This window comes from Trachemys scripta, chromosome 8, assembly GCF_013100865.1.
Source record: "Trachemys scripta elegans isolate TJP31775 chromosome 8, CAS_Tse_1.0, whole genome shotgun sequence".
Taxonomy (NCBI): domain Eukaryota; kingdom Metazoa; phylum Chordata; order Testudines; family Emydidae; genus Trachemys; species Trachemys scripta.
Genome location: NC_048305.1, coordinates 49,910,804 through 49,929,278, shown reverse-complemented (window position 1 = coordinate 49,929,278; position 18,475 = coordinate 49,910,804). Strand labels below are relative to the sequence as shown.

At 45.0% G+C, this 18,475-nt stretch overlaps 1 protein-coding gene across 2 annotated transcripts in view; it reads left to right on the top strand.

Moving 5' to 3' along the window:
• The window catches only part of COP1 (COP1 E3 ubiquitin ligase), a 205,685-nt gene that overhangs the window by 184,323 nt on the left and 2,887 nt on the right, over nucleotides 1-18,475 (top strand). For both annotated transcript variants that reach the window (XM_034778467.1, XM_034778468.1), the window contains exon 19: nucleotides 16,694-16,738. In XM_034778467.1, coding sequence (XP_034634358.1) covers nucleotides 16,694-16,738 — 45 coding nt within the window. The remainder of the gene's footprint in view (nucleotides 1-16,693; nucleotides 16,739-18,475) is intronic.

Below are 18,475 nucleotides of genomic sequence, written 5' to 3'. Positions count from 1 at the left end.
AGGACCATCACAGAGAGCATTCCATCAACTTGAATAACTCAACTACTAGGCCGTTCCCATGGAACAATAGCCTTTCTACACAGGCACCTACATAGTGAGTAGGATGGAGTCGGGGGGAGGGGCGGGGGGGCAACATGACTGATGGATCTGAAGCACATAGCAGAGCTGTGGGGGCCCTGCAGTAGGGATATATTACCGACCACCTGACCAGGATGGTGATAGTGACTGTGAAATGCTCAGGGAGATTAAGCTATTAAAATAAAAAACTCAATAATAATGGGGGATTTCAACTATCCCCATATTGACTGGGTACATGTCACCTCAGTACAGGATGCGGAGATAGTTTCTTGACACCTTAAATGACTGCTTCTTGGAGTAGCTAGTCCTGAAACCTACAAGAGGAGAGGCAATTCTTGATTTAATCATAAGTGGAGCACAGGATCTGGTCCAAGAAGTGAATATAGCTGGACCACTTTGTAATAGTGACCATAATATAATATAATTTTAACATCCCTGTGGCGGGGGGAAAAAACCACAGCAGCCCAACACTATAGCATTTAATTTCAGAAAGGGGAACTACACAAAAATGAAGACGTTAGTGAAACAGAAATTAAAAGGTACAGCACCAAAAGTAAAATCCCTGCAAGCTGCTTTTTAAACTTTTTAAAGACACCATAATAGAGGCTCAACTTAAATGTATTCCCCAAATTAAAAAACATAGAAAACCAAAGAAGTGCCACAGTGGCTAAACAGCACAGTAAAAGAAGCAGAGAGAGGCAAAAAGGCATCCTTTAAAAAGTGGAAGTTAAATCCTAATGAGGAAAATAGAGAGGAGCATAAACACTGGCAAGTGAAATGTAAAAATATAATTAGGAAGGCCAAAAAAGAATTTGAAGAACAGCTAGCCAAAGACTCAAAGTAATAGCAAAAAAATGTAAGTACATCAGAAGCAGGAAGCTTGCTAAATAACCAGTGGGGCCACTGGATTGTTGAGATGCTACAGGAGCACTCAAGGACAATAAGGACACAGCTGCGAAACTAAATGAATTCTTTGCATGGGTCGTCTTGTGTGAGGATGAGGGAGATTCCCAAACCTGAGCCATTCTTTTTAGGTGACAAATCTGAGGAACTGTCCCAGATTGAGGTGTCATTAGAAGAGGTTTTGGAACAAATTGATAAACTAAACAGTAGTAAGTCACCAGGACCAGAGGTGTTCACCCAAGAGTTCTGAAGGAATTCAAATGTGAAATTGAAGAACTACTAACGGTCGTCTGTAACTATCATTTAAATCCACTTCTGTACCGGATGGCTGGAGGATAGCTAATGTGATGCCAGTTTTTAAAAAGGGCTCCACATCTCAGCAACTACATGCTGGTAAGCCTGACTTCAGTACCAGGCAAACTAGTTGAAACTATAGGAAAGAACAAAATTGTCAGACACCTAGATTAACATAATTTGTTGGGGAAGAGTCAACATGGTTTTTGCAAAGGGATTGTGCCTCACCAATCTACTAGAATTCTTTGAGGGGGTCAACAAGTATGTGGACCAAGGGGATCCAGTGGATATAGTGTACTTAGATTTTTCAGAAAGCCTTTGACAAGGTCCCTCACCAAAGGCTCTTAGCCAGTAACACTTACTTTGCTTAAGAGGGAAGGTCCTCTCATGGACTGGTAACTGGTTAAAAGATAGGAAACAAAGAGTAGGAATAAATGGTCAGTTTTCACAATGGAGAGAGGTAAATAATGGTGTCCCCCAAGGGTCTGTACTGGGACCAGTCCTATTCAATATATTCATAAATGATCTAGAAAAAGGGGTAAACAGTGAGGTGGCAAAATTTGCGGGTGGTGCAAAACTACTCAAGATAGTTAAGTCCTAGTCAGACTGCGAAGAGTTACAAAAGTATCTCTCAAAGCTAGGTGATTGGGCAACAAAATGGCAGATGAAATTCAGTGTTGATAAATGCAAAATAATGCGTGTTGGAGAACATAATCCCAACTAGACATATAAAATGATGAGGTCTAAATTAGCTGTTACCACTCAAGAAAGAGATCCTGGAGTCCTTGTGGATAATTCTCTGAAAACATCCACTCAATGTGCAGCAGCAGTCAAAAAAGCGAACAGAATTTTGGGCATCATTAAGAAAGAGAGGGATCATAAGACCGAAAATATCATATTGCCTCAATATAAATCCCTGGTACGCCCAAATCTTGAATACTGCATGCAGGTGTGGTCGCCCCATCTCAAAAAAGATGTATTGAAATTGGAAAAGGTTCAGAAAAGGGCAACAAAAATAATTAGGGGTCTGGAATGTCTTCCGTATGAAGAGAGATTAATAAGACTGGGACTTTTCAGTTTGGAAAAGCCTAAGGGGGGATATGATAGAGGTCTATAAAATCATGACTGGTATGGAGAAAGTAAAAAAGGAAGTCTTATTTACGCCTTCCCATAACATAAGAACTAGGAGTCACCAAATGAAATTAATAGGCAGCAGGCTTAAAACAAACAAAAGGAAGTATTTCTTCACACAATGCATACTCAACCTGTGGAACTCTTTGCCAGAGGATTGTGAAAGCCAAGACTATAACAGCGTTCAAAAAAGAACTAGATAAATTCATGGAGGATAGGTCCATCAATGGCTAATAATCATGATGGGCAGGGCTGGTGTCCCTAGCCTCTCTTTGCCAGGAGCTGGGAATGAGCGATAGGCAATGGATCACTTGATGATTACCTGTTCTGTTCATTCCTTCTGAGGCACCCAACATTGGCCACTGTCGGAAGACAGGATACTGGGCTAGATGGACCTTTGTTCTGACCCAGCATGGCCAGTCTTATGCACAAGAGTGGGGTTCTGCTCTGTGCAAAGGGCCGGTCATCACCACATGTAAGGAGGCCTTGCAGAAGATAGCAAGCAGTATGGACTCTGCCCAGCCTGAAATGCTGACAAATCGTAGAAGGATTGAGATCAGACGTCATGGGGAGGATGTGTTTGAGCGCTCCAGTCCTTTATAAGAGTAAAGTGGTTAAGATGTTCCTTTCCTAAGACTGCATTCCTTGTTTTCCTGCTATGTTGTCTCTGAAGGATCTAGACTAAAAGCCCAGAGTGCCCACAGTCTGGATGGAACTCTGAGGGCATGTGTGTAAGTGACAGAGGCTCAGGAAATCGAAGACACAGATTTCAGGATTTAGGGTGGTTGGAGAGCGTGGTATCCCACATCCCAAGGAAGGGCATTGGATAAGTGGTCTGGGCCTGGGTGTGTGTCCTTGAGTCCAGAGCTAGAAACAGTGACTAGACTAGACTAGTAGTAATTTGGGCTCTTAATCTGCTTGGCGAAGAGTAAACTTCAAAATGGGTTTTCCTTCAGTTTGTAAGTCAATATTGTACTCCAGAAGCAGAATTTATATAAGGGAAACTAACCCTTTATATTCATCCCTGCATATTTATTCCATCTGCTCAGCAAAAACTTCCTGGGTTCTACTGATGTCTTCGTCACCAATTTACTCTGCAGCTTAGGCCATGTCAGGTGAATGCACTGCCTCAGTTTCCCCAGTTGTAAAATCAGGTTAGTACTTAGTTACCTAACGGGGACTTCTTGAGACTTAATTAGTATTTGTACCATGTCTTTGGATCCTCTGGTGAAATGTGCAATATAAATTCAAAATATTATTTTTTACTGATTGCATTGTTAATTAAATCCACACATATAAGTGATTTATGGGCATTATAGAATTGAGAATTAATGATTTAAAATATTAATGTCAGGGTTGTTAGGTCAGTTTTTAAATCTGTATCATTCACCTAATTAGAGGATGAAACTCAGCACTGGCAGAGTAGGAGAAGTGGGCGATTAAGAAGCAAGCCTTTAGCTGGTCAGTGTCTGTGTGCAGGAGACTCTGCTTTAATATTTGGACCAACCTTTTGTGCCTGGTCCAAGGGAGCCTCAAGCAGCGTCAAGACAGTGAATTGGGCTCCATAAAGCAAGTGGGAAAGAGTTTTGTGTAATTCAAGAACGAACCCTACTAGACCCACTTAAAAACGATTTATCACTCTTCAGTGGGAGCATGCTCCGGTTGTCTTCAGGCAGAGTTTTGTAGGTGATACACAAGATCCATTTTTGTGTGGTCAAGAGAGAACAGGAAAGAGAAGGAAAATATATGGGAGCATACACAGGTATCTGGGCCCATGTACACTATCCAAGGTTAGCATGGTTCAGGGGCATGATTTGGTCCCCTCTGATGCAAGACCAGGACCATGTTTTAACCAGCTTGGGCTGCAACTGTGTTGTTAGCAGCTCTGCTGTAATAGCTTTGATTGTAGTCCACGCTGACCCTTCAATTTCAGAGTTTGTTTGGTTCACTGTGGGCCTTTAGTCTCCTGCTTTCTCTTTCCGGTTTGTTATGAGTGATTGCCTGTCATAGATCTTGCAGGGCAATTTCTGCACAAAAATCGGAAGTTCCCTACCTTGTTGGGTTTCTTTTCTTCTCCTACCCAAATGCTAGGAGGCTGGGGTGCTTTTAGGATTACGTCTCATAGGCCTGGTCTACACTAGAAAATCAGGTCAGTTTAACTAAGTCAGTCAGGGTGTGAAAAGTCCATAATTCTGAGCGGCATAGTTAAGCCGATCTAAATCCCCATGTAGATAGAACTAGGGTGACAGAAGAATTCTTCATCGACCTAGCTACTGCCTCTCGGGGAGGTGGATTGCCTACGCAGACAGGAGAATCCCTCCTGTCGCCATAGCACAGCTGTGCCACTCTAGCATTTTAAATGTAGATAAGCCCTTAGGCTATGTCTGCCATTGGAGCTGGGACTGTGATTCCCAGCTCTCTCAGACATACTCATGCTAGTTCTCTTCAAGCTGGTGTGCTTAAAAACAGTATTGGAGCCTCAGTATGCGGGAAGCAGCAGTGGATTAACTGTACCAAGTACTTACCCACAGGGTGCAGGGAGGTTTGTACTTGGCCTGGCTATCCCTTGCCAATGCTCACCGCTGTCCATGCTACCATGGCTACACTACTGTCTTTAGCGAGCTAGCACGAGTATGTCTCTGCAAGCTGGGAATCACAGCCCTAGCTCCGAGTGTAGACGTACCCTCGGTCTATTGTGCACTGTTGTTTTTTAACAGAATTATTGCCATTATGGTTCTAAATGTTAGTTTTTTCAGGACCTGGGAGCATCTTGTAGAGCGGTGCAATGTGTGTATTTGATCTTTTAGTTCCTTCTTGTGGAGTGAGCATTTGGGGGAGGAGCCCGGGGAATAAAAACAAGAATAGCAGTGGTAATGAACAGTGCCTGGGGCCCCATTCTGCTGGGCCCTCCACAAACGTACACGACAGCCTGGCCTGTGTCCTGAAGAACTGACTCTGGTTTAAGACAAGATGTGAGAAGAGAAAGTAACAAACAGTAGGAGGTGAGGAAGGGGGGAGAGAACAAATACAACAGTGATAATGGCTGGTTCCTCCTGGGCCTCTGCAGTCCTCAGACTAGCTGGTGCGTAACTTGGTTTAGGATCACCAAATAGGTGTTTGGGGCTTTCAAATATAAATAGATGGGCAAAGGCAATCCACACTAGACCTTTACCTAGCCATTTCTTGTGGTATTGCAATAGTGATGCTAACTTGTTTCATGTTTGTACGTAGCATTGCGGGCTTATTACCTGCTGTATTTGTATAAAGCTGAGATTTCATTAAGGGCCTCAAACTTACTCCTTATGGAGAGTGTCTGAAGTGTAAGTCTGTCCCAGGAGAAATGGCTGTGTGGGGACAGTGGGGCTTTGGAGACCTTGTTGTGGATAGGAGATGGGCAGTGAAGCTCAGCATTCCCTCGTATGGGGAGGGGGAATTTTCATAATGCTGATACAGACATACAGTGGTTTTAATGTCTGTCTCTGCCTGCCTGTTGGGAACAGTGCACCAGCCATTAGGCCTCTGTAGTTTGTGGTGTTTGTAGCATAATTTGTCACTGACAAATTATTCCAGACTGAATTCCAAGTAAATTCCAGGTAGGTGCTTATTTGTATACATTTTTATGTCAGAAGGACTGAAATACAGAGAGAATTGCACCTGCTGCATAAAAGTTTCAGAGAAAATCCCCAAATCCCACCCCCATTTTTTACAGCCCCCTCCCCCTCTTATTTGTGGGCCTTAATTTTTTCTGTCTAGGGTTCACAGGACCTCGCAAAATGGGATAAATCAATAGCAACCTGTGGGCAGCTCCCTACACACATGCAGTTAGACACGCTTTTTTGTTCCAGCCAGATCCTGAATTGCCCTCTTGGTCTTGCTTTTCTGAAAAGCACATGCTGAAAGGAAAGGTCATGCTAAGAAAAAATTATTTCACACTTGGCTGGCAAATGGCTTTCTTCTTATGCGAGTGTCTCTCATTGGAGTGAGTGTTTGACTACTTTCCGCTGTGCTCCCATATGCTGTGAGTGAAGGCATAAATTTGTGTATGTATGATAGTAAATGAGCTTCCAGTTATACGGTAGGATATTGTGCTGACTTCAGCCTAAATAAAAGCAGAAAAAAATGCATTAACTGTGAAATCCAAAAAAGAGAGGCACTAATAAAGGGTGCCTTCAGTATAGAGGCTTTAATAAAATGGGGATAGATGTTCCTTATGTCAAGGGATCCACATGTGGCTCAGATGGAAAATGCAGGGCAAAAAATGCCAGAAAACATTTTTGGTTTTGAGGGATTTATTTTATCTAAAGGAAAGTCTGAATAAGAGAGAGAGGTTAAAGGCGTTGGTCTGCATTAAAATGATGTGGAGGGATTTAACAGGCTGGGAAGTGAATTTCTGCTTAGTCCACATCTTGTCTTCTATAGAAGCTGCAGGTTGTGCCTGTGTTAAGATGATGAAAGCACTAATTTGAAAGCTTGCTCTTGATGTAGGATCCTGTAGAGAGTCTGTGAACTCCTGTGTGACAAGAAAACACACATACATATTTGTACCAGACATGACAAAAATTGGACAACTGTCTCTCTATTTTTATGCACACACGCGCACACACAGAAAAATTGTCTCTCGTGGTGTGAATAATTTCATTGTTACAAAATACACAGTTATCAGGTAGCGAGAAGAAACTTGGAATTTTTTTTTAAACAGCTGAAGCTGGAAAGAGACACCTGGCTGCATTCTTGCCTTTGCTGGGCTGCTGCACATTTCTTTCCAAATATTCCTAATTTGATCTTTTTTTGTGTTGAAGAGACTTGATCTTCACATGTGAAAAGGGAAATAATTGTCAGAATGATGTATAGAATTCATGTTAGCAGTGTTGGTCCCAGGAATTTCAAGAGACAACATGGGTGAGGTAATATCTTTTCTTCAAATGTTTGCACATGTCCATTCCACTGTGGGTATGCGTGCACTCCATGCACAGTTGTCAGGGAACTTTTTTTTTCTCAACAGTACTTTTTGGGCTGGCCTGTGTGCCCTCTGCCGTTACATGAGGCATTGTGTAGGTATACAAGCGTGGTGCTGCCCCCGATGTCCCTCAGTTCCTTCTTACCACCGGTGACTTTTGTTGGAGCAATTTCAGACTTCTTGTGCCTAGTTCTTCCCTCGCTCCTTTATATATATATATTCCCTGTTTATTATTGGAAATGAGTTAGCTAGTTAACATTAGTTGAGTTAGATTTTAGTGCTGGGTTTCAGTTTTTAGGTCTTTTTGATTAAAATTAATCTTTTGGTATCAGAACAATGCCTCATTCTCTGGGGTTTAATTCCTGCCGGTCTTGCAACAAGCCTGTGCTGGTCAATGACCCGCATCCATCTTGCCTGAAATGTTTGGGAGAATCCCATAGCAGTGACAAATGTCACATTTGTAAAGGTTTTAAGCCCCACTCAAAGATAGAGCGGCCAGGCTCAAGTGTCTGCTTATGGGGATAACACTTTGCCCTGTATCGGAGCTGGTGCATGTGGAGAGTGCCACAGATACCTTGCCCTCAATACAGAGCGTTGCGCCTGAGATATGTGAGGCTCCTTGATCCCTTTCGCCGGCACTGAAGAAAAGGCACAGGCCCTCCTCAGTTCTTTGGTACCAAAACCTGCTAGAAGATGTTCGGGGGAGAAGCTCCCCCTAGAGCACTCGGTAGCTAAGAAAAAGGGATCACTGCCTCCAGAACCTGTGTCAGGTCTGTCAGAGCCATCCCCTGAAAGATCCTTGTGTCCTGTTTGTCAGACACCTTTTAACTGTTCCCTAAAACGCCACACAGCATGTTTCCGCTGACAGCTACAGACTCTGCATCATCACAAAGAAATTCTGCCTCTAAAAGATAAATAAAAGTGCTACACACAAGACATTAGTCCTTCCCATAGCCAATAAGTTATTTCAATAGCTCACATGGTAGCAGTCTGGGTAGGGATCTGATTTGCAGGTCTAGGGTTCAAACCTGCTGATGACCCATATTGGAGCCTCATATTGTTTCATGTGACAGAAATCCTCTTTTCCAGATTGCTTTTTTAAAAACTGATTTATTCATACAATGAGAAAATATTCTTTTAAATCAGGTTTTATACTGAGAAACCATCATGACATGGTGTGCAGCAAAGATGTTCCATCATTTGACCATTTTTTCACACATTTCGGTGGCTTGACTCTCACATTGGAAGATTGAAGGTTGAGAGATATGACAGGTGATAGCAAAGGCTTTAGTGAAATGGGGGCAATCTTTCCTGAAAACCACCTGTGGCTTCAATCTCATGGGGGGAGAGAATGGCAAATGGCAGCCATCTTTAGTAGGAACATGAATATATGTTCCAAATTAGCTGGCAATGAGTGTTAACTATTTGGAAAGTGTGATGATAAACTATCCCTTTCTTAGTAAAATAGGCCTGGGAGGGGAAAAAGGGTCAGGCTCCAGAGAAAAATTTCATGATGGTCCCATTTGAAATTAATCTAAATAAGTTTACTTGAAAATTCCCAAAATATTCAAACATTACCCTCAGAGTGTACGGTAAATTTGGGGGAAATATGTTATCCTAAAAAAGAGGGTGAATCCTTTTAAGTGTGAAAAGTAACTGGAGCTAACATTAGCGAGCACACCAAATGAAAAGGTGATCCCTGCTCCAAGTGGCTACAATCGAATTAATCTTTTCAGTAAACTGTAGCTTCAGTACATCAAACTATTACTGCAGTTCATTGCAGTGTGTAGCAACATCACAATTGGTAGCATTAAGGGCATGACCAAAATGAAAATCAAATATCTTGATATTTCCTTTGCCAAACTTTGCTTCCTGTTTCTGCAATCAGGGCCATGTGTTGTAACACAATGTAGCAATTTTACCTTCAGTGGAAAATATAGCTAGATCAGCTTCCAGTCTGTTAGTCTGACACAACCAAACTTTAAAAGGTTAACTGCCCTTATGAAATGCCCTTGCATTATTTATGCATTTTCTCTTGACTTGCTAGTTTACATGGCTGGAGAGCTTTGTTTGTTCAGACACTCAGTACAATTCTTTCAGTTCAAGTACTTTTTTTGTTCTCAATAAGACTACATTTCATGTGGTGTTTTTTGGGTTTTTTTAGCTATCACATTCAGAGATAATCTGTGTAATTGGTACATAAAAAATATCCTAATTTAGTATCTCATTTCAAACAGAGTAATTGAGAATGTGCTTAGAAATCAGCATCCTGGCTTTCCTATTCCTCAGACAACTTGCAACTATTTCTTCAGGCATATTTGCACCAGGCTGTGATATTTTGCATTTGAGTTTTGTAGACAAGGAAGAGGTGTCCTCACAGACAGGGTTATATTAAGAAAAAGAAATGATCTGCATGGTGTATGTGTTAATCCTTTTTATTTTGAGCTCTTCAGGATAGGATCACGTTTTTATATCGGGGAAAACATGTAAAGCACACGTTCCATCTCAGGAGAGCACCTTTGGCAGGGTGAATACTAATGTTCTGGGGCATTTAAGATAGCTACAGCTTGAATTTTTTATTGATCTCTAACGGGGGGGGGGGAGAGGAGGGAGGAGTTAAATTGCAGAGATTTCCACTTCCAAGCCTGGCATTTTACAGGGTGTTGTATCCCCAACTTCTACTAGGAAGAATACATGTTTCTCAGAAAGAACTATGGCAGGAAGATGCTTTGGTGCATTGGCTTAGGTTTTAATCTATGGCCTCTGAAATTTTGCTTTGGGGGACAAAGGAAATGGAAAAACAGGAAAGGGGCAGTCTTTCCTCTCCCTTTTTGCTTTCTTCCAGCCCCCCAAAAATAATGGGTGTTTTATGCCTGTGGATCCAGCCTGAAGGGTTGAGATCCCTGTCCCGGCAGCTCCAATACTAGGGACCAGCATGTGGCAGAGCTGTACTAGGGAAGCTTAGACAGCCATTGCCTGTGCCATGCTTGATTCTCATCACTGCCCATCTAGTCTTCATTTTTAGAAATGCTACAACTCACCCAAAGAGCCTGAGGTGGTGGGGACGGAAGGGGGAGAGAAACTCAGTACTCGATGATTATATAGTTGGGTATGAGTGGTTGAGTGGAACTTTTAGTTGCTGTCTGAAACAGTGTTTGTCTTTGAGTACTTGTCAATGTGGATCCCACTGTAGATATGCAGGCCCCTAAGATCAGCCTTTTGAATAGCAGCATCTGTTAGGGCTGCACATACACCCTTGTGCTGCCTCATATTCTCATAAGAATACATAACGGACAGGACAGTTGTGACTCTCCCTCAGTTCCCCTTTACCACCTTCGGCAATGAGACAGAAGCTGGTGTGTGTTTGACCTTCTAGTTATTAGCTTTGACTAAATTTCTTCAAACTGCTCAAAACTTCCAGCACACTTCTAATTATCTGAGCGATGACACCTGTGAATGCTATAATCCCATATAAACTGAACATTTATGGTCAGACTCCCCTGAAAGCTTCAATACAGATCCCCCTACCCCCCATACAGGGCTTCTCGACATGGCAGATCCAAAATCAGCAATCTTCAAGCCCTGACCGTCCTGCGATGGACTTCCATTGAAAGGTGGACACAGCAATTGCCTCTGCAGTTTGAGAGTCCCATCATCCTTTCATTCTCCGCAAGAATGTATAAGTCACAAGACATGTGGTTGCTCCCAGAAATGAAACTTCAACCTATGAAAGTCTCTTCAGGTCCTGAGGAGATGAACTCCAGAGTCCTGGTAGCAGACAAGCTAGCTTCCTCTAGCACCATGTCTAGCAGGCAAGTGATATCAAAGACCAATGCAGAGAAGATGGTGCTAAGTAAAGACACCTGAGGATTTAGGTGATCTGTCCTTGTGAGAAGACATGGAGCTCTGCCTGGAGTCTTTCTGTTTGGAGCAGCCCCTCTGAGTGCCAGACCTCAGTACCATAGGTCAGTGGTTCTCAACTGGGGGTCCACAGTGCCCTGGGGGGGGCCACAAGCCCTTTCAGGAGGACCCATAGGGGCCCATAGCTGCAGCCCCAGCACCCCCTGCGGGGCTAAAGCTGGGAGCTGCAGGGACGGAGCCCAGGTGCTCCCGATGGGGCAGAAGCCCTGAGCCCATGGACAGACATGGGGGGCATTGCTCCACCAAACTGCAGTGCCTTACCCAGAGCAGGGCAGTCCTGGGGGCAGCTCCACACACACCCCACCTCCTCCTTCTCCTTCTCCTTCTTCTCCTCCTCCTCCCTGAGGCCCTACCCCCTGGCCAGGTTGGAGACGGGAAGCTGGAGCTGGGCATTGCAGAGAGCTACTGCTCTGGTTGGTGCCATGCAGGGGGCAGGCACAGCATTCCCCTGTCATCTGCCGGTGCCCCGGGTTGTGGCTGCTTCTCAGCTCCCAGTCCCCTTTGGCTGCTCACACATCCAGTAAGGGGTGCCTGGGTGGGGGGACCTGGTTCTGGGATGGCAGAGCCCTCGGGGAGAAGCAATTGTATGGGGACCCAGCACACAGCCCCTAGCTTAACCCCTCCCTGCACCCTGAGTTACCCCTGTGCCTGCACACAACCCCTAGCTAACCCCCTCCCTGCACCCTGAGCTTCCCCCTGTCCGCACACAGTCACAGCCCGCCCCACCGCCCGCTCTTTCATATAATTTTTGGTTGCAACCCCCCCCCCCTCCAGACACCTCCCCAGACAGGCTGGGTGGCCTGCTGTGGTGAATAGGGGTGGAGTGGTCGCTCCCTCTGCAGTCCCCACTGTGCAGAACTGACCTGAGCCCCACCAGGCCCTGCCCAGCCCCCGCCCCCGAAAATAGAAGTCAAATTACACCTATGCCCCAGGGCCCTTTCTTTCTCTCCCCCCCACCCCCAAGGCCCTGCAGTCTTTATAGCATGTTGAGGTGGGGGGCTCAGAAATGCAAAGGTTTACAATCCCTACTGTAGGTGTCAGTGTAGTGTTCAGTGCCAAGCTGTCTGTGGCACCAGTGGGTTGGCTTCAGTGAGTTGGACCGTACATTGTTCTCCTGAAACTTACTGAGCTTCTCCAGTCAGTGCAGCAGGGGTGGGCAAACTATGGGCCAGGGGCTGCATCCGGCCCTCCAGACATTTTAATCCGGTCCTCGAGCTCCTGCTGGGGAGTGAGGTCGGGGGCTTGCCCCACTCCATGCAACTCCTGGAAGCAGAGGCATGTCCCCCCTCCATTTCCTATGCATGGGGCAGCCAGGGGGCTCCACACACTGCCCCCACCCCAAGTGATGGCAGCGCTCACTGCCTGGCCGCGCCTCCACATAGGAGCTGGAGGGGGAACATGCTGCTGGTTCTGCAAGCTGCTTTAAGATAAGCACCTCCCGGAGCCTGCACCCCTGCCCCCCTCTGGCGCCCCAACCCCCTGCCCCAGCCTCCCGAACCCTTCTGCACCCCCCAACCCCCTCCCACACCCCAATCCCCAATTTTGTGAGCATTCATGACCCGCCATACAATTTCCATACCCAGATATGGTCCTTGGGACAAAAAGTTTGCCCACCCCTGCAGTACAGTATTAGATCATTCATTTTGCTACCTTTCCCTTAAATCCATCTTTCTGGCTGCAGTAACCTCTGCATCGAAGGTCAGAGAGTTCCTGGTCCTTATGACCAGACCTCCTTATGCATCTTTTCAGCGACAAGGTGTTTGAGATCACACCCTAGCTTTATCTCTAAGGTGATCTTGGAGTTTCACCTAAATCGGTCAGTTACCCTATCTGTCTTCCTCCTGAAGCAACACTTAACTCCAGGAAAGAAGAGGGTACATACCTAGGACATTTCCAGAGCCTTTCTCTGTTACCTTGACAGAACCAAACCGTTCAGACTGTCTCCTCCTCTTTTTGTGGCTATTTGAGGCTCATCAAAAGGCCAGGCCATCTCATCACAGGGAATCTCTAAGTGGATCATGCAGGGCCTTTTCCCTCCAAATGCCAAGACACACTTCACTAGGGCACATGCAGTTTCTTTGGCCTACTTCAGAGACACAGCAGTAGGAAGCAACCCACTGACTTTTGTCAAACATTATGCCTTTGCATGGTAGCCAGTCTGATGCCAAGTTCAGAAGAGCTGGTACTTCAATTTTTGACTACTGCTGCTGACATTCCTCATTCCTGCCATCCAGAGAGGATACCGCTTGCCAGCCACCTAGACTGGAAGAAAGATTCCTTATCCTACAGTAACTGGTTCTCTGAGATGTTGTAGTCATTGTGGATCCCATGACCTGCATTCCATCCTTGATGTTCAGAGTCCACAGTAAATGCCTTTGATTTGGGAGGGAACTTAGGGGTGGGGTGGGGGTCACTGCCTCCTTGGCCTTTTATGTCCTTGTGCAGGAGCTTGTGGTGGCACTGGGTGCGTGTGAGGCCTCAATGGACTGCTATTCTGTTGCGTGTGTGAAGTGCATGCACCTCTAAAGTGGGATCCAACACCTCAAAGAATTACAGTTACTGTAGGGAAAGCAACAGTTCTTTATACAATTGTCTGGCAGAGTGGAGGTTCCTGCCCTCATAGTAAGTTGTTGTGCTGCCTTTTGATGGCATCCAAGATATGCTGATAAAGGCCATGGTATGTTCTGGGCATAAATCAAAGAACCTTAACATCGAGTTTATAGCTCCTGTTAAACAGTAAAATCAACCCTAGAGATGGTGCAAACTGGGCAACTTTTTATGTATACACAGGCAAAAAGATTGATTAAACACATGTGCATCTGTCACCAGCTGTAAATCTACAGATCACATGCTGTTTGAATAATTTTTATTTCACAGCCTGCTTAGGTTTTTAATGCATTGAGCATAATGGCTGTTTTATAGGCAATACAAAGGGGAAGAGAATTGCTCCTCCAGGGGATAAAAAAGTTACTTAGATTGTGCCCCCGTAGAAGCAACCACAGTGCTAGAGTGCTTTGACAAGCAAGTGGCCATTTGTTCAGTGACAGACTTGGTGCTAATTTCCCCTGTGTCTGCTCCTGTTTGTCTATGTGTGCTGGGGATGAAAGCAGCAGAGCAGCGATTATCTCAGACCCAGAGAGAGGTTCTGCAGGAAAAACGGCAGGTTCCCAGGAAAGAGTGAATTACCCTCTGGCATTTTGTTTTATTTAGCTGGTAAAGCAACCCATTGAGCCAGAGCTCATTTGCAGTGGTGCCCTGACAGACTGCAGCAGCGATGCTGAATTACCAGTCATTCACAATGCAAACAAGAATCGTTCACAACCAACAATCTTGCACTTATCAGCTCCAGCCCTTTGTACTAGACATTTGATATCTGTTTATGCTCCTCTCTTGTCTCAAAAATTAGTCAGATATCTCAAAGTAATCTAGTTGTCGGGCATTTGAGTCCCAACGTTGTTTGTTTCTGTACATGTTTATCAAAGATTTTCCTTAATGACGCAAGTGTTCTTGTGATTTGGCATAATATTCTGATGCTTTACATTGAGAAGTTGTGGCATTCTCGGACAGTGCCAATATCAAGACCATCCTCTTATCCAGTGTAAGAATTGAAATGGGGACTTTATGGTTCTTTTTAGGGCATGTTTTCTATACAAATGCTTTGGCTTAGAGGGTCACATGTGAGATGCTATCAAAGTTCTTGCTACTCCTGTAATAGACACTATCCAGGGATGATCAAATCCATTTGTAATGCAGTAGTCCAGTGGTTTACCAAAAGGCAACTATTGTTAGGTAACTAGCTTTTTATGTTGAATAATATACCAGTTTTCTCTCCCTTTGTTTCAAAGCTGGTGGTCCTGCAGACTTCAGAACCTCACAACGAGGCAGTTTGTAGCCTAATCTTGCTATGTGCTGAGCTAACAATGTGTTCACCTCTGATGCTACAAAGTGCCAGCATCTACCAATTTTTACACACAGCTGGTTTAGGCTAGCTGTTTTCCTCGAACTCTCACACAGAATGCAAGGGTGTAATGCGCCTTTGAAGTGGGGATATTCTGTTCACTGAGATTATTTAAAATGTATGCGTGAAGTGATGGGATAATTAAGCTAAATTCATCTGAGGGTGGATAGCTTTTCTGAGACAGATCTTTCCATTTATCTTGCTGCTTCTAATATCAGCTGCTTTTAGACCAAGCAGTTTGGCAGTAAACACTACAATTGCTGGTATTGCATGGCTGGAAAAGAAGGGTTGTGGGAAACCATTCTGAGAAGTTTCAGAGTAGCAGCCGTGTTAGTCTGTATCCGCAAAAAGAACAGGAGTACTTGTGGCACCTTAGAGACTAACAAATTTATTAGAGCATAAGCTTTCGTGGGCTACAGCCCACTTCTTCGGATGCAAGTGTTCTTCGGATTCTGAGAAGTGTGATTCTGTCTCTTTGATTTCTTTTTCAGGGTTCTTCCTCCCTCTAGTAGTTATTTCTTTTAACTTATTGATAATCTCTCTTCCTTTTTTTTCTTTCTTTTTGGATCTTTCCCCCTACCTTGTCTCCCACCAAAGCATCTGAAGTGGGTGGACTTGACTGTGTAGGAGACGGCAGGCCCACTCCCATCCAGAGCCTGCAATTTGGGAACTTTATTTTCCTGGGGATCTACCAGGCTGGTGAAGCAGGCCATATAAATAGACAACCAAGGTGTGCTTAGTTTGACTCTCTATATCCGTGGTTCTCAGCCTGTGGATCACTTACGGCCCAGTCAGCACACAGCTGCAATATTGTGTGGATGCGGTTCATGGAACACATAGTGAGCTGCATATGCGGCCCACAGTGGTAAATAAGTTGAGAACCACTGCTCTATACATACCTAAGAGAAGTACCTACATCGCATCTCTCTAGCATCCCTCATGCCAGAGCCAAAGTCCTCTTCCTTTTGAACTGTTGGATTTTCTGACCCTTCCGATTTGTGTGAGAAGCTGTTGTATTCCTCTTATTTTATTTTCTATTTCAGATTTCTTGGCTGTTTAATTGAGTATGTTGCCTTAGTTGGAGGGTTTGGGGGTCATGTTAATTATTCAGTTCAGTTCGATTTAGTTTAGGCACCAGAGACCTTTGTATTCATACTGCCAAGAGATGAGTGATGATTATACTACTTGTCGTCTTCAGAGGCGTATTGTGACGATTAATTTGTATTTGTAATTTACTTTCAAGATTTAAATGTCTGTGCAAGCACTAAGGATTGTTGCTTCCTAATTCTTCAAGCTGATGTAATCTTTCAAAATAAGATTTCTGGCCACAAAAGCCCAACAGAAATGGCAAGAGTTCAATTCCTTTGAAATCAGACAAGTGTTTCAGTCTCCTACTCTATGCCCCTTCCAAATCTGCATTGCAAACTCTGATAACTCCTCTTCTTTTTCAGGAATCCAATGTGCTCATCGCTGCTAACAGTCAGGGTACAATTAAGGTAAGTGATTTCCTGCATCTACATTTTTAAACACTTGAATCCATTCTTAGGGAGCAAGGTCATAACAACTCTACCAGAAGAAGCAGTTAGAAGAGGTCATCCCAACTGTGGGTGTTTGTAGCTTAAGCGATGCATTTGCCTTTGGCACAGGCTGGAGAGGAGAATAAAACGAACTGAAGGCAGAGAAGCCAAGTTAGGAGGCAGGTGTGGAAAACATGATGGCAACTGTCCAGCAGCCACTGTGCTGTTGCCAGTGCTCAGGGCTCTCTGCAGCATGAGAAAGAAACCGACATGGAGCGGGAAAGCTTGAAACATTTTGCAGTATGTTACCCTTGAGATTAGCCATGTAATGCTGTTCTGTTTTCACATATGGTGTGTGTTCCTATACTAACAAATAGGCTCCATGTTTCATTTGCCACAAAAGCCATTAGAGTTTTGTCATCAATCCAAAAGTGACTGTGGCTTTACTTTTGAAGTGCAAGACTTTAATTTAATGCTGTGCTGCTCACACACACGCACCTGCATATGCATTCATGTTTGCATGCTAATCTCTGTGGCTATGAGCCACAAATTGAGAAGGCTTTATCTTAACTCCTTGGTGTTAGCCCAGTGGTTTTCAAGCTGTGGGTTGCAATGCCATTTTAATAGGGTTGCCAGGGCCAGCATTAGACTTGCTGGGACCGAGAGCTGAAGCCCAAGCTCCACCACCACGCAGGGCTCAGGCTGCAGTCCCCTCATCCCCCACCGAGGCGGCGGACTCAGGCTCCACCCCACTCCCAGGGTCATGTGGTAACTTTGTTGTCAGAAGAGGGTCGTGGTGCAATGAAACCCCTGCAGTCCTCTGGCTACTACCGCTGAGTTAGGGTGCCGTAATGAAGCATGCTGAAATCCAAACTCTCAGCAATAAGAATTGATGTTCCAAACAAGCACATGCTCCACTCACCTTTTTTTTCATTCCTAGTGCAGGAATCTGTGCCTACAGATAACAGCTTGTAAAACTTGACTAGCTGCCTCTTGCATGAAGAGGCTAGTGTTCAACAATCCTTGAGCTCGCTCAGAGATCTCCTTCACTTTCCCACAGGGACTGTGTGTGGCGTGACTGTTAATTAGAACTGCAAACTTACCTTTTCAACTTGAATTCAAAGTCAGATTTCTTAATGTCAAAATTTGAGCTCAGTCTCCAGCAAGATAGTAAACAGGACACTAGGTTGATAGCTGAGATTTGGTCTCCTGTCTTCAGGACCTCTCTCTTCACAAGCACTCTGTAAATGAATCTGTCCCTGGAACTTTATCACCAAATCGTGATGCTGACACTCTTTGCTTGTCTACCTTTTTGTTCCATGAACCTCAGAACTTGCACACTTTTAGGGTTACCATATCTAACAAATAAAAAAAGAGGACCCTCCACGGGCCCTGGCCCCGCCCATTTCCCCACCCCCAGCCCGCCCCAACTCCGCTCCTTCCCCACCCTAACGCCCCCCCCTCCTCCCTCCCACTCCCAGCCACACGGAAAGGGCTGCCCGAGCGCTACCGGCTTCATGGTTTGCTGGGCAGCCCCCAGACCCTGCGCCCCTGGCCGGCGCTTCCCCAGCGCAGCTGGAGCCCGGGAGGGGAAGCGCCCAGCCGGGGGCGCAGGATCTGGAGGCTGCCCGGCAAACCGTGAAGCCAGTAGCGCTTGGGCTTCGGGCAGCCCCCATGCCTCCGGACCCTGCGCCCCCGGCCGGGCGCTTCCCCTCC